The sequence below is a fragment of the Dendropsophus ebraccatus genome, chromosome 2 (genome assembly GCF_027789765.1).
Source record: "Dendropsophus ebraccatus isolate aDenEbr1 chromosome 2, aDenEbr1.pat, whole genome shotgun sequence".
In the NCBI taxonomy this organism is placed as follows: domain Eukaryota; kingdom Metazoa; phylum Chordata; class Amphibia; order Anura; family Hylidae; genus Dendropsophus; species Dendropsophus ebraccatus.
The window spans coordinates 165,122,332-165,139,114 of record NC_091455.1 but is presented as its reverse complement, the minus strand read 5'-3'; the positions used below and the strand labels follow the sequence as shown (position 1 = coordinate 165,139,114).

At 39.2% G+C, this 16,783-nt stretch overlaps 1 protein-coding gene across 12 annotated transcripts in view; it reads left to right on the top strand.

The window, feature by feature from the left end:
• Window positions 1-16,783, top strand: part of RARB (retinoic acid receptor beta) — a 508,146-nt gene that overhangs the window by 439,662 nt on the left and 51,701 nt on the right. For all 12 annotated transcript variants that reach the window (XM_069958669.1, XM_069958671.1, XM_069958665.1 and 9 more), the window contains one exon: window positions 6,802-6,943. In XM_069958669.1, coding sequence (XP_069814770.1) covers window positions 6,802-6,943 — 142 coding nt within the window. The remainder of the gene's footprint in view (window positions 1-6,801; window positions 6,944-16,783) is intronic.

The following is a 16,783-nucleotide window of genomic DNA, read 5'->3' as shown; positions in this document are numbered from 1 at the left end:
TATGTAGTATATCTTTTAAAATGCTGTATGAGAAATGACTAGAACCTATAGGCGTCATTACCATTAGCTTAACCATCCTCGTGAAAATAACGTATAGATTTAGTCAGATTGAGAATAGTTTTCTCCGACTATATATTATACATGCGGGGGGAAATATTACCTTAGTACGTGATTTAAATTGTAGGAAATTTAGCGACCATGATTTTAAAAAACTCCCCAAAGAAATTTTGCCAATGTATATGTTTTTCTTTAAGAAAATAACCCGGCACCTTGAGATGGGACATAGTAATAAAAGGAAAAATGGAATAGCAATACATCTGATAGAGTAGGAATAAGAAGCCCACTGTGGACCATAGGCCTGGTAAATGATGTACACATTCAGTGCACTGCAGACCACTCTAGGGAACGCACAATGAAAACAGCGGCCAATTGGCTTCTATGCTGGAAAGAGTTATGAAATGCATTGGATTATATTTTATAATGACTTATAGTACTTATTGCGGTGGAGCTTATTGATACTTACTTTGAAATATTTAGCAGCGCTAAGTACTATTATATTTAGCAGGTGGTTTTACAGTTATCAACAAATGTGTACTTTTCTGCTGATATGCTCTAAATTATGCTCCCCTTACTGCCCATCGGGGACTCCTCCAGCAAATAAACAAACATCACTACCTTTTCCTGGCTATTTTTCATTGGCAAAGAAGCAGTTTTTATAGGAAAATTAAGAGATCTAGTTTCATATAGTGCTTGTACTTACCAATTGCTAATGATGTATGAAAATGATTGCCTGTACATGGAAACACATAAATGCTGCCAAGGTAGCTCTTTATGTTGCAGTGCTCATATGTAAGACAAACACAATTATAGTATAGTAACTGGACCTAGAGCCCCTAAGGTTTATAATATCAAAGAATATAAGGGAACAAAAAAATAGTAATGGCTGGTTGACAGGATTAAGGACTGTTAGGGTATATTCCTATGACAAGGTCTAATGGTGGTCACATCAGGTCTCACACACAGTATTTTTGCTCAGTATTTTGGTCAGTAATTTGCAAATTGCAAGTGGATTGAAAACATAGAAAGGCTATGTTCACACACTGTTGAAATTTAGTTGATGACCGCCATTTAATGGGAAATAATTGGTATTTTAATATAACGGCCGTTATATACCCTTAAACGGCGTCCATCTACTCAATTTAAGCATAGTTTTTCTGTGTTTTTAATCCATGCCTGGTTTTGGTTGAAAAATACTGAGAAAAAATACCGTGTGTGAACATAGCCTCAAGGTGAAAGGTGACCATGGCCCAGTGTAAGATTATCTTAGTTACCAAATGTATGATTGGTTCATGTCTGAAGATTTAATAGCTATATAAAATGTTCTGTCCAGCAACCAGCTCATGGGTGTACATGGACAGCAGGCTAAGAAGCTACTATAGGACACAGCAACTAGACACATGGGGGCTTGCAGCAGATTAGGTTTTGGTTTCTACAAAGCCTATCTGGAGGAAATTTCAGTACATTGTATGTGGATGGGGTTGTGAAGAATGCCATCAGTATTTGGTGGAACATTTCTGTGTGGAATAAAGAGCATTCTGCATATTCTCAGATCTGCTGCAGGTTCTCTACAGCAGTGCTTTTCAAACTGTGAGGCAGGCGTCACCAGTGAGGCGCCCCCTAGTTGTTGGTGAGGCCCAGCTGAGGAACCAGTTTTCACAAAAGTAACTATAATCTGCACAGTCCTTTTGCTGTTTGCTAAAATCTCCATTAGCAACATTATTAATTTGTTTAGTACTTGCTTTATTAGTATATAGAGCTTGGGAGATGGGTGAAAGGTAGCCCGAGCATTATTTTCAGCTTTTAAATGGACTTTCACAAAAGATGGTGAGGCCCAGGCACCCTCTTGGTCTGTCTGGTGAGGCCCAGACATTGCCCTGGTCTGTTGGCTGAGGCTCCAGTAGAAAAAGTTTGAGAAGCACTGCCCTACAGTATGATGCAGTTATGGCATTGCATTTTGTGTTGGAGTTGGCCAAAGATATGCAGAGAGATCCTCAGAGAAAAGTTACGTTGTACACATTTATTTTTTTTTTATCTGTAATCTTTTTATGCTTTGAAAAAAATGGCTGTATGCACTTGGTTTATATTTGGGATTATTATTATTATTATTGTAAGGATAAAATTAACTGACCTGTGAACATAGCTTGAAGGGACTACTGCCTGTGAATCTATCCTACGTGAACCCATCTCCACTGCATTCACACGTCCCGTAAAATTGTCCGTGGTCCACGGACAATTTTAGGGACCATTGAAGTGAATGTAGCCATTCACATGATCCGTTCCGCGACCCGCACTGTGAAAAAATAGGACATGTCCTTGTGCAGATGGCGGCATGAATCACCCACCCCCACCCCCTGCTGCAGAGATGACAGGAGAGTATGGATGAATGGCATGTAGAGATTAGCAAACCTCGAGCATGCTCGAGTCCATCCGAACCCAAACTTTCGGCATTTGATTAGCGTTGGCTGCTGAACTTGGATAAAGCCCTAAGGCTATGTGAAAAACATGGATATAGTCATTGGCTGTATCCATGTTTTTCAGATAACCTTAGAGCTTTATCCAAGTTCAGCAGCCCCAGCTAATCAAATGGCGATCGTTCGGGTTCGGATGGACTCGAACCCAAACCCGGTTCGCTCATCTGTAATGGCATGGCATGGATCGTGTGAATGAGCCCTAAGGTGCTGTTAAGCTTTGTTTACATTGCGTTTTTGCAGTCCATTTAATGAAATGGTTACTTTTAACATGCACAAAATGTGGTCAACCATATTTTTGTGTGTGTTTAAAGAACATAAAAATAAAAAAATCCATTTTGATATATTGATAGTCAATAGAGAATCAGACCAAACTGACTGCACACAATAGCTATATATTAGACTGCAAAAAGGCAGTGTGAACCCAGCCTTAGTGATGATAATGGTATGGAAAACAGAATGGAGATCACTTATTATTGTTGTTATTATTATTGCCATGTTTCCCTAATGGTTACTTTCTCACCCCTTCTATGCATATGATCCTTGTACTGTGATATCACTTATTTAATGTAATTAAAATACTGTGTGCTTTATACAATGCAATGTAACATCAACATATATCATCTTCCTATGCTGTAATGTCACCTTGGGCATGGTGACATTTCATATGGTATGCTGTCATTAGAGAAGGGGTAGAAAGGGAGACAATGCTGCTGCCAGTGGAGGAAGTGTGAGGGGGAAATACCCCCCATGGCAATTTTCACACACTGTCTTTTTTTTTTTTTTTTTTTTTTTTTTTTTTTTTAAATAATGTCTTTAATGTCTGAAAACAGTGCCCGTCTTTTCATACAGTGTATTGGATAAAGGACGTTGTTCACAGTGGCCGTCAAGTTAATGTTCATGACATTGATTTACAAACATTTTGAGTTGTTCACACACAGTTTTATTTGCAGGCCATCATTTCCCCATATTTTAAGCAAAGTTCAATTGAATAATGAACCAACGACTGTCTTTGCATTGATGGCCACCAAAGTATGGTAAATGACGGTGTTATTTGATACTCAAAATATTGACCATTATTTTGAGTATCAAATAACAGGTGTTAAATCGTTTGTGTGAACATAGCCCAAAACTGACAAATACCACACTGCACCAGCACTGGCAAAGGCATGGTATTTATTAGGTACACCTGGGGAGATTATTTGTGCTGCTTTGTTGTGTCTGGTACACCTGGGAAGGTATTTTGTGTTGCATTGTGGGATATAATGCCGATGCGGTTTGTTGTGCTTCGTTATGGTGTTTGATGGATGGTATATCACACTACTCTGTCCATAGTGGTGCTGCTAGGGGATATTATTTGCTCTGCATGGTGGCATTTGGTTGTCACTGCTGGTCGTATTTGTTCAAGATTAGGCTCTGGCATCAGATTTGAGAAGCTCCTACTGTACATAATGCAAGGCAGTTTTACGTCAGTCGGAGACTCTCATCGTTTCATCAATAACAGACTTCTGCAGGCTCAGTATAAGCTCTGTGAATAGAAAGCCAAGCTGAGTTGTGTAAAGTTGCTAAGTAGGTAAGCCGATAAGACGGCCAATGTTCTACCTGTGCTTGTTAGGGTTTTCAGAACAAATGAATGACCTTACTGAACTGATATCTCAGGATAAAATGTAAGTGGAATATGGATTGTGAACAAAGCAGAACTGAAAGCCCCATACAGCTCGCTCTGAAAACTAGGCATTACCCTTCAGAGGACAGTAAATAGTAGATCAATGTAATCATCTCCAGCTTTAACCTTTGCCCTTCAGCATTAGCCAGTTAATATCCACCAGTTTAGAAAGAAACAAGTGTGCTCCCTTAACTATTGTTATTCGTATAGAGTTTCAGCATTTCTACCATACACAAGTGCAATTTTTCTTCTGCTGTAGACAAAGTAGTCCGGGTTCACAGTGCATTTTTGCAGTCTGTCTTACGCATCTGGTTTATAAGGGGGAAAAAACGGATGTAAAAAAAAAAGGTGCAATTGTGTGCCATCCGTTTAGATCCGTTTTTCCATTGACTTCCATTATTTAAAAAAAAAAAAATGGATCGAAAGTAATCAGTTTTTTTTAATTTAGTGTACACAAGAAGTGGTTGACCTCGTTGTTCTGTACGTTAAAAGTAATTATTTAAAAATGGATCCGTTAAATGGACTGCAAAAATGTGGGGTGCACCTTCCCATACAGAAGTTAATTCACATTACCACCATAACAATATAAGACAAAGAGCAGAACAAGTATAATACAAACAGTGAACAGTCTACAATCATGCTGCATATAAATGTAGAGGTATAACAAAACAATAAATATACAAAACAATAGCTATTATTAATGTTCATGATTATTAATAATGGCTGTTGTTTTGCAACAACAACCGTTATTTGGCCTCATTTTTACATTGTGGTTACATAGCCTAAGGCAGTAGTAGCATTATTATTATAGTAATTTACAGCAAGGGCACAAGTGTCCATTGCCCAGGGGCCACCATCACCACCTAGAGGCTATTATCTTTCACATCTATCGAGCACTGTTCGGGTCCTCTTAGCAGAAAGCCATAAGTCAGAAGATCATTCTATTGTTAATGTCTACATAAATCAATAATCTGCCTATTTGTATAAAATCCCATCCCCATAGGGAGAGATAATAATCAACCGTCAGTCAATTTCAGCTGTCCCCATACATTTCTATCTTGAAATTGTTCAGCTCTGCCAACAGTTATCTAGTGAAGGGCTACATACGGTATGACATTATTATTGAGAAGATGGGCTCCAGTGATGGCCCTGTAACTTCCACTAAGAACCGTATTACACAGGACGATTATCGAAAAATTGTTAGATCGTTCGGATTTAAATGATAATCGTTTCATGTAAAGCTACCACTGAGAAATCGCTGATCGTTTGATAGAATCTGGACCTATTTTCATCGTTAATCATTCACAAATCATTTGAACATGGTTCGGTGTAATAATCCATCGTTCCCTGGTCTATCAGCCAGGAAAGGACGAGTGCAAGAACGACCGTAAGTAACATCGTCGTCCTGTGTAATAGGGTGAACGCTTTAAGATTATTTGAATATGCAAAAGAGGAGCCTGTGGAGCCTCATTGAAGAGTCTCAAAACACAGGACTAGCCAGATATCCCTCCGGGAAGGACCCAGCCTAGGGGCAGCTCCTGTTAGGAAACCACCAAAACCACCATATTAAGTGGCCCTATAAGTCAATGTAATGACAAGGGATAAGCCTAGGTTAGGTAACCATCCACATACAGCTGTTTTGGGGTGTTGCCCCTCATCAGTGTGGAGCAGGATTCTGGCTAGGTGGAAGCAATGCCTAGTAGAGCCATAAGAGAAACAGATTGCTGAACTCAGGGAGACCAGCCAAACAACAACACTGCCGGCTGCTAGTGAAAGCGCTCAGTGCAATGAAGTCCTAGGTGCATTGCCCCTCGGAAACACGAATATGCAAAAGAGGAGCCCGTGGAGCCTCTTTTGCATATTCGTGTTTCCCAGGGGGCAATGCACCTAGGACTTAACTGCACTGAGCGCTTTCACTAGCAGCCGGCAGTGTTGTCGTTTCACTGGTCTCCCTGAGTTCAGCAATCGATTTAAGATTATTTGTCAAGGTGGTCGTTCGAGATCGTTTATTGCTAAACGTTGAAAATTCACCCCATTAAATACCACCCTTAGCCTCACTAGCCCTAGTAATGTTCTTTTACCTTCTATGATACTGATGCTTGTCTTTCTGCTGCCCCCATCCCCCCCAACAAAAAAAAAGCATCTTAAGAACACTTTATGACATCAGTATGTGAGAACGAGACAACTTTAAATTATTTTGGTCTCCACTTTCCACTCTGTTCCTTTTCCTTCTTTCCTTTGTCTCTCTGTGATCTCTTTAACCTAATATAGCCTTCTAAATATACCCCTAGCAAATAACTAGTTAAACTCTTGATGAACCTTTGTTCGTCTGGCTGTCAGGAGCTATCATATAGTCTCCTACAGACAGCATGTACTCCAGTATCACTTCTGTAACTCCACATCATAATCTGTTCCATATACTTTGACACAGAAGAAGTGCTGTACTCTAATCGGCAAGGAAAATGATACAAAGCCTTTAATTTTTCAGATGGTTTTGAAGAGTCATGTTATCCAACATTTTCCATTTGATGACATTTAATCACCTTAATAGGACAATCTGTGATGTGGCCAATGCCCATTTATTCTTTTCTGCCTTTCCCACTACAGGGCTTCTTCAGGCGGAGCATTCAGAAGAACATGGTTTACACGTGTCACAGGGAAAAGAACTGCGTTATCAATAAAGTGACACGGAATCGCTGTCAGTACTGCAGACTACAGAGGTGCTTTGAAGTGGGAATGTCCAAAGAATGTAAGTTATGAGGAAATAATTTTTGCTTTTATCATTAAGAAGGGGAATACAACATATATTACTGTCATGTTGTGACACCTGAAAGCCTAACCCAGCCTGTGTATAAGAGGCCATGTCTGCTATACTGACTATGTAACAGGAAACTACATTTTACATGAACTGAGAAAGCCAACTGGGAATTTTATATTAGCAAAGAGACTGAAGTGAGGATGAACATGATATATAAAGAAATAGATAATTAAAGGTATTTTCCACTTTGGACAATTCCTACATGTAAGGTCTCTGTTTCTTTGCTGGGAAACCCAGTAATAAACCATAAACTGTGAGGAAACCTGATTGTAAGTGTGTAATATCCCTGTAGTGCCACCACAGGTGAAATAGAGTACTGCCAACTGTCACTCACTAATTAGGACCGCCCACTGGACTTCTCAGCTTAGAATAAACATAGATGTAAATGTAATATATTTTACAAGTTGTACCAAATCTTATCCCACAAGATCATACTGTATATCAGTTTTCTCATCCCCCTTACTTTATAGCATGGTGTGAGTAGATTGGACTACATTTTCAGGCTATGTTCACAAAACATCAAAAAAAAAAGAGAAAAGGCATCTGCTTTTTCTATTTAAAAAAAAAATTAACTGACTGCAGTGCAATGCATTGAAGTCAATGGAAAGACAGACGTCCAATGCACACAGTGTATAAAATGACAGACGTTATCTGCGCCAACGTCAAAATAATGATCATGTCAATTATTTTGGGATGTCTTTTGGAAGACCAGATGTTATTTTTTAGTTGTTCACGCAGTTTTTCTTTTTTCATCAGCCTTTTTTTGTTTTTACTATTAAATTCAATGGACTTTTCAGTTAAAGACAAACCCAGAGGCCAATTAGTCCACCTAATCTAGAATAATGTACCAATAGCTGTAATTGCACTGACGGGAGGCCAATCGACTCAAAATGACAGACGTCACTTTAAAAATGATAAACGGACAAGAAAAAACGTTGTGGGAACATAGCCATAAAGTGACACATTCTCTTTAAAGAACACTTATAATTGTGTTATCCGTATGTGTGCTCATGTCCATTCAGTTCATATCCTCTGACACTAAAGTGACATATTATTCTTTGGAAATGGCGGAATCTGCTTGTGTACCCTTCCCTTTAAGAGATCTAAAGGGTTGTGGCTTCCTTCCAGGAGTAATGAATGAGAGACACATTCCTCGGCTAGACTATACTTATTTACATTTTCCTCATAAGAGATTAAAATGTAAAATTGCAATGTCTGCATCGCAATGGATTATTTGTGCACAGGAACTTGTTGTGATCGAGAACTCTTGATTAAATATTCCTTACAGGCCCGGCTTTTCAATTCCGATAATGTATATCTACACAAGTAGAGCAATCGCAGAATTTTAATTATTTTGCCAGTTAGAAAAGGACAAAGTTGGGAACTTTAAAAAAAAAGGGCTATTTCTGTTCAAAGGATTACAGTGAATAACAAATCCCCTTGGTAACTCATTCAATTAACATGTTGCACCATTTTACTTAAACAACTGCTGTGCTTAATTCATTTTAATGTGTTTTAGCCCTCAGTCACATTGAGCTCTCTAAAGACAGAGGTGGGAAAAGACTTGTTGGATGGGATTGTGGATGTGAATTTAGTCTACAAAGCTGTGATTAAAAGTTTGTTCTTTTGGTCTTAAACATAGCACTTTGATTGCTTTCTTGGGGGTTAATTGAAGCTTGTGTGCCAACATAGGAACGTACCATACACACCAGCCAACATGACCTACTTCAGAGCCTTGTGCTTATAAGGTTCATATGTGGGTCTTATAAAGTTTCTCTTGTTTATAGGGAAGGGGTTGATGGGGTAGCTGTAGGGGTCCAGAGGTAGTAGTCACATCCAGAAAACACCCTTTATTATATATGGTACATCGTAGGGGGGTAGGAGGGCCTTTACAATTTTTGAGGCGGGGCATAGAAGCTTCAGGATGCACCTTTTTGTTGTTAAATGTTCAGAAGTCATTTTAAGAAGTAATGTCAGTTTCCGTAGATTTCTTTTTGAGAAATGAAAAAGGTTCACATGACTGGTAAAAATTGCATTGATGTCTTCCCAAATAATCAGAACATTATTTTTTATATGTGCTACACAAGATAGAAAAAGAGAACATTATTTATGGGATTTTTTCAATTACTATGAGTCTGGATCTGCTAGATCTCTTGTCTACCAATTTTATCCATACCTGTTTTTTATACCATAATGTTTCGGAGAGATCAAGGGACTGGATAAGCAGTATTTAAAATCTAAAAAAGAGCAGAGCATTATATGAGAAAGAGAAATGGATTGTGTCTAATATTTATAAGTAGAGATGAGCGAACCGGGTTCGGGTTGGAGTCGATCCAAACCCGAACGTTCGGCATTTGATTAGCTGGGGCTGCTAAACTTGGATAAAGCTCTAAGGTTGTCTGGAAAACATGGATACAGCCAATGACTATATCCATGTTTTCTGCATAGCCTTAGGGCTTTATCCAAGTTCAGTAGCCACCGCTAATCAAATGCTGAAAGTTCGGGTTCGGATCGACTCTAGCATGCTCGAGGTTCGCTCATCTCTAGTCATATCATACTAACAAAACAGGTAGACAAGAACTTTTATAGGCTATATTCACACACTCTTGAAATGATGGACCCTCTTATTGGATTTTCATCTCACTGCAAATAACAGGCGTTATGTTATAATAGCGACCATTGTTTGTATAAAGATGGCTGTTCTTATAAAAAAACAACAACTGATTTATATGATGGCCGTTCAATAAAATCGTCCGTCAATTTGAGGTTGTGTGACTGTATGTGCATACAGCAACCTTCGAAGGACATACAGTGGGGAAAAAAAGTATTTAGTCAGTCACCAATAGTGCAAGTTCTACCACTTAAAAAGATGAGAGAGTCCTGTAATTGACACCATATGTAGACCTCAACTATGGGAGACAAAATGAGAAAACAAATCCAGAAAATCACATTGTCTGATTTTGTAAGAATTTATTTGCAAATTATGGTGGAAAATAAGTATTTGGTCGGTAACAAAATTTCATCTCAATACTTTGTTATATATCCTTTGTTGGCAATGACAGAGGTCAAATGTTTTCTGTAATTTTTTACAAGGTTGGCACACACTGTTGTTGGTATGCTGGCCCATTCCTCCATGCAGATCTCCTCTAGAGCAGTGATGTTTTGGGGCTGTCGCTTGGCAACACTGACTTTCAACTCCCTCCAAAGATTTTCTATAGGGTTGAGATCTGAAGACTGGCTAGGCCACTCCAGGACCTTAAAAATGCTGCTTTTACGAAGCTACTCCTTTGTTGCCCTGGTGGTGTGCTTTGGATCATTGTCATGTTGAAAGACCCAGCCACGTTTCATCTTCAATGCCCTTGCTGATGGAAGGAGGTTTGCACTCAAAATCTCACGATACATGGCCCCATTCATTCTTTCATGTACCCGGATCAGTCGTCCTGGCCCCTTTGCAGAGAAACAGCCCCACATGATGTTTCCACCCCCATGCTTTACAGTAGGTATGGTGTTTGATGGATGCAACTCAGTATTCTTTTTCCTCCAAACACGACAAGTTGTGTTTCTACCAAACAGTTCCACTTTGGTTTCATCAGACCATAGGACATTCTCCCAATACTCTTTTGGATCATCCAAATGCTCTCTAACAAACTTCAGACGGGCCCAGACATGTACTGGCTTAAGCAGTGGGACACGTCTGGCACTGCAGGATCTGAGTCCCTGGCTGCGTAGTGTGTTACTGATGGTAGGCTTTGTTACATTGGTCCCAGCTCTCTGCAGTTCATTCACTAGGTCCCCCGCGTGGTTCTGGGATTTTTGCTCACCGTTCTTGTGATCATTTTAACCCCACGGGGTGAGATTTTGCGTGGAGCCCCAGATTGAGGGAGATTATCAGTGGTCTTGTATGTCTTCCATTTTCTAATTATTGCTCCCACAGTTGCTTTTTTCACTCCAAGCTGGTTGCCTATTGCAGATTCAGTCTTCCCAGCCTGGTGCAGGGCTACAATTTTTATTTCTGGTGTCCTTTGACAGCTCTTTGGTCTTCACCATAGTGGAGTTTGGAGTCTGACTGTTTGAGGGTGTGCACAGGTGTCTTTTTATACTGATAACAAGTTTAAACAGGTGTCATTACTACAGGTAATGATTGGAGGAAAGAGGAGACTCTTAAATAAGAAGTTACAGGTCTGTGAGAACCAGAAATCTTGATTGTTTGTAGGTGACCAAATACTTATTTTCCACCATAATTTGCAAATAAATTCTTACAAAATCAGACAATGTGATTTTCGGGATTTGTTTTCTCATTTTGTCTCTCATAGTTGAGGTCTACCTATGATGTAAATTACAGACGCCTCTCATCTTTTTAAGTGGGAGAACTTGCACTATTGGTGACTGACTAAATACTTTTTTCCCCACTGTATATGATATTAATCCAACATTATTCATATTGGACAGGCAAGAATAAGATCGTGTTTTCATATCCCATAAATAAGCCATCAATGAGTGTTGTGGGAAAAGCATGTTAATGAAGTTTGTAGATTAGAGTATGTAAAGTCACAATTCTTGATCCATTTTACCCTCAGCAGCCATTACTTCCATTGCTTCCATTGTAATGAATAGGATTTAAGAAACAAATATTTTCACACAATGCAGGCCTCATGCATTGATTTTTAGCACATCGTTTTTTATAGCTTTTTTTATTGCTTTGACTTTGCGGGAACAGCGCCTTTATGAGAATATATTAAAATGGGGGGTAAACAGTGTGTATTTAAAGGGGTATTCCAGGAAAATATTTCTACATTTAAGACTGCTCATGGGGGTGGGGTTGTAGAAATTAAGAACCATTTCCGCACCTTCTATAGATTCCCCACCAATGCTGTTCAGATTATGGTCATTGTCACAGTCAGCAAATGCTGTTGTTTATCCCGACACACAAGAAATGACCATTTAGCAAATCACTGGCCGCAGTAGTGACTCGTCTCAGCAAGTCAGTGGCTAAGCAGGCATGAGTGTGGGGACCCACAACTTCAAATTAGAGCTTCGCTCTCTCTCTCTCTCTCTCTCTATATATATATATATATATATATATATATATATATATATATATATTTATTATTTTTTTTTTTTTTTTTTTTTTTTTTAAATGAGGTACTGGTGTGTAGCTTCCTGTAACCTCACTACTGATTTATATTGAAAAGTCCTAAAAACTAGAAGTGTCACCACTGATTTCCTTTAAAGTATACCTGTCACTGCCTCTCCCCCCCCCCCCCCCCCCCCCCCCCCCCCCCCCCGATTGATTTACACCCGAAAGCTGAGTCCCACTCATGTTCAGGTATGGCAGGAGGGACTAAGGCCTAGTTTACATATATATATATATATATATATATATATATATATATATTGCATCCGTTTCCCTTTTTTTGTAAAAAAAAATGACCACAACTGATGTCACAACTGATGCCAAAAAGGCATCAGTTGTCATCAGGTTTTTTATCCATTTTTTTTTTTTTTTTAAACTATGAGTTTCTATCAGTTCTATCAGTGTCCATACGTTTATTAATCAGTTGTCATCAGTTTTTTCCCTATACGGCATTACAGGGGGGCCATCAATGTAGTGGGGCAGCAGCATACCAGAGCCTTCTACCTTGGGCATCAGGACTTGGGGATATCCCCTATATCAGGGGTAGGGACTCTTGGCTCTTAAGCTGTTGCAAAGCTACAACTCCCATCATGCCTGGATATCCCAGACATGATGAGAGTTGTAGTTTTACAACAGCTGGAGAGGCAAAGTTCCCTACCCCTGTCCTTTAGTTCTTGCCCCTGTACAGAGGAGTTGTGGGGCTGCCGCCCTGCAAGGGGGCACTCTGTTGCAGAGCCAGGGTCACGGGGGGGGGGGGGGGGGGGGGGGGCTGGGGGGTGGACTTCTCTATGGAGCAGCGGAGGCAAAAGCCGGAGGATGCATAATGCATACGTCTGTACATGGCATGACTCCGGCACTCCATAGACTTTAGTGGATGCGGTGCCGGATAGCTGAGCGGGCCGTACATCAGAACGCTGCATGTAGCGTTCTGACGTACGGTCGGTCCGGCGGCATCAGTTGTACAACGGATCATCCAAACTGTCCCATTGAAAACAACGGGATCAGTTCAGAGAGGTGTTTCCCTCCCGTGCTTCTCTCCTGCACCGGAGGGAATTGCCGCCGGATATGTGTAAACTAGGCCTAAGGAGGTATTACCGCTTGCTGTACTTTAGGAGCTCTGGAAAGCCTCTTTGACTATTACTAAATTAGTCTATGATATGGAAGCACAGATGGATATATAAAAGGTACCATGTGTCTCCTGGCCCTAAGGGCCCCTCTAGCACGGGTCAATTATCATTCGAAAAATAGTTAGATTGTTCGGATTTAAACGATAATTGTTTAGGGTAACAGCAGACAACGATTGACCAATGAGAAATCGTTGGTTGTTTAATAGAATTTTAACCTATTTTTATTGTTGATCGTTTCAAATCATTCGCATTGAATAAGACGTTGTTTGGTCATTCGCAGTAGCGAAGAACGCTATAGCAACAACAAGACGAGCATAAGTAACGATCATCGTTCTGTGTAATTGGGTGAACTATTTCAGGTCGTTTGCCATAGTGGTTGTTTGAGAAGGTTGATCGTTGAATTATGCTTCGTGTAATAGTACCCTAACACCTATCTAATAGTGTCAGCAGTTTGAAATGTGAATTGCAGCTGACAGATACCCTTTAATTTGTCAGTATATAGTACTATTTGAACACCTTTAGTAAGTGGATTACACGTATTCTGCATTGGGATGCACATGCTTTAATGCTTTTTGATGGTAAAGTTACGTAATCTAACTATATTACACTTTACATACTTTCAAATGCATTTAAAATAACCTGATCTGATTGCATAAATAGTTAAAACAGACAAGGAAGCAAGAATTATGAAAATGGAGTAGACTTATGCGGGACAAATGCCCAAGGCAGTGTGTTAAAGTTGTCTGGAGATAGAAAAATTCTATTGAAGTGCAATTTAAATATCTTCAATGGACAGTGATTGTAAATACAACGGCATCATGGGAGATGTGGTTCATTCTTACTTCCCAGGAATGAAGCTCGGCAATCTGTGTTCACTTAACCATCATAGTGTGGTTTTACTTTCTTTCATGCAAAACCACTCTCCCTCACTGGCTTTGAAAGTCTTTCATGGAAAGTAAGATTGAATGATATTATTCATAATTTGCTCTATGTTCTGTAAAGATGGTTATGTAATAACTGTAATTGCATCAAGCCACCTAATGAGCGTTTCTTCCACTACCATGTATGACAGATTAATAGCCCATGAATTCATTTTCTGCTTGTTGTGCCTCACAAAAGTATTTCACTGAGCAATTAATAAGCCGCTAAAAAAATAATACTGTTGTTTTCGTTCTTATTATGATGTTATCTCCGCACAGAGGAGCATCTTACAGGCGCCTTTTATCTTCTTCCTTCAATGAATTCCTTTCTAATTTGCACATTGAAAGGTCATTCATTAACCTCATTCAGGCTCTTGTCCCTTCTCCTTCTTCTAGGAAATATATTCTATAAGTTGGCTACTGACTATTGACTCTCCTTAGGGAGAGATAGGGATACTTCAGGCAGTGCTTTCTGGGAAAATATGCAAATTACTTCAAAGGAAGACTACTTCCTCTGAAATTGCCATTAACTTGTGAGTGTCTCTTTTGAAGAGTACTTGTAGGGCACTCATTCATCAATTAACCACATTAATAGAAGTACCAGACAACCACATTGTTCTTCACAGAAACTAATTGGCTCACTATTTAGTGCGGCATATAAGGAAAGGCACATTTGATCTGTTTTGACTAAAGCAGCATTTTTATAATCTGTAAAACTAATTATTATATATTTTTTTAATGAATAATCTATAAAAATTGCAGCAGTGTGTCATCTATAACCATGCAGCAGTCTCTTCAGATCAATCTATACATACTGCCATTTAATTTATATATATATGGGTTATGTTAAAGTGATTATCCATGCTTAGAAAAACATAGCTGTTTTCTTCCAAAAACTACGCCACTCTTGTCCACTCTTAGATGTGGTCTTACTGTATATTAAAATGAATAGAGCTGGATTGTAATATTACATACCACCTGGGGGCAGAGATGGGGCAGTTTTTGCAAGAAAGTAGATGTGCTTTTTCCAATCTTGGACAACCGTTTTAGGCATAAAAAAATCAGTTGTGGCCAGTGATTGGCTGAGTGGGCAAAAAACTCATCTTGGAACCTGAAGAAGTGTTAACGAGCAGGAAGTGGGAGATTGTGGAACGGCAGCTGCGGAGGATCAGGGTAGGCGAGTACATGCCCCAAACCATATATAAAAATGTATGTCCTTGGCCTTTAGATGGTAACTAGTAACCTGGTTATGATGATCCTATGGCTGCTTTGTAGCTGCTACCGGTAGTTAAGAGCTGACTTAAATGTTTGGATTGCTTTTGCACTGCTTCCTCATACAGGCCCTTAAAGAATCCATGGATCAGAGACAGAAGCTTGTTAGTAAGATCTTTGTAAGATTTTCTCAATATGGGTTCAACCATGGATGATACCTATTTTAACTTTTTTTTTTTTTTATTCGTCCACTTCCACTCATGTACAAAGCAAATTCTACAGCTGACATTGAAAATGTCCACATTGGAACCCTGGAGGCAATGCCTAGGGGTGATAAGCATTTAATTAAGTGCAGGATTTCGCTCTCAGTGTCCTGAATACATAACAAGCCTTTCTTTCCTTGTTGCCGATAATACAATAACTGTTTGTTTAAGCAAGGAATATAACTTTAGTGTGTTCAGGAGACATCCATAAATCTTTGGATTACAACTGAATGAGATTTTAGCTTTTTGCATTCAGCTAATTCAACATGCTTTTACAGGGAATTTTAGGCCTGGCTAGCTCCCTGATGGACAGTTATAATGGAGCTGGAAAAATAAGCAAACCAAACAGACTGACCCATTTTCTTTTCTACTTTATCACTACAAGAAAGTAAATGTTAATACAGCCCCACATTTAATTAACTGTGTATTATGTCTTCATTTTTAAGAGGTGCTTGTTAAGTGCCAGGGAACTTGAAAGGCCAAAGCAGAGAACACTAATTACTTTAGAATTATGTGTTTTATCTCGCCTTGTTCTATTCAAGTTATGATGTACAGCCGAGATGTTTGATTCCAAGAGAAGAAAGTGTGCCATCTAACTGCTGAGTAATTTATAGAGATTGCTCTTGTTTCTTGTAGAATGCAGCCATGGATTGGGGTAGCAACAAGTACGTTAAGCAACTCAAACTCCGTTGTCTCCTCCCGTATGTTTTGGCATCTTTATAGCTTTGAAAAGTTTTAATCAGGATTATGGCCTTCTGTCTTTCTTTAGGAAAGAAGGGAAAGGGGGGACACGATCGAAACCTTTAAGTATGTTAAAGGACTAAATAGGTTCAGGAGGGAAATGTTTTTGAAAAAAAAAAAATGAACTAAAGAACGAGAGGAGAGGGCACAGTGAGAGGTTAGTTGGGAGAAAGTTCCGAAGCACCGTGAGAAAATATTACTTTACTGAAAGAGTAGTAGATGCTTGGAAAAAAACATTTAAACATGTCTGGGATAAACATATATCTATCCTTAGATAATAAGAATGGAAAAACTAAAAGGGCAGACTAGATGGTCCCAGTGGTCTTTTTCTGCCGACAGTCTTCTATGTTTCTATACCAGGGATTTAAAACCCT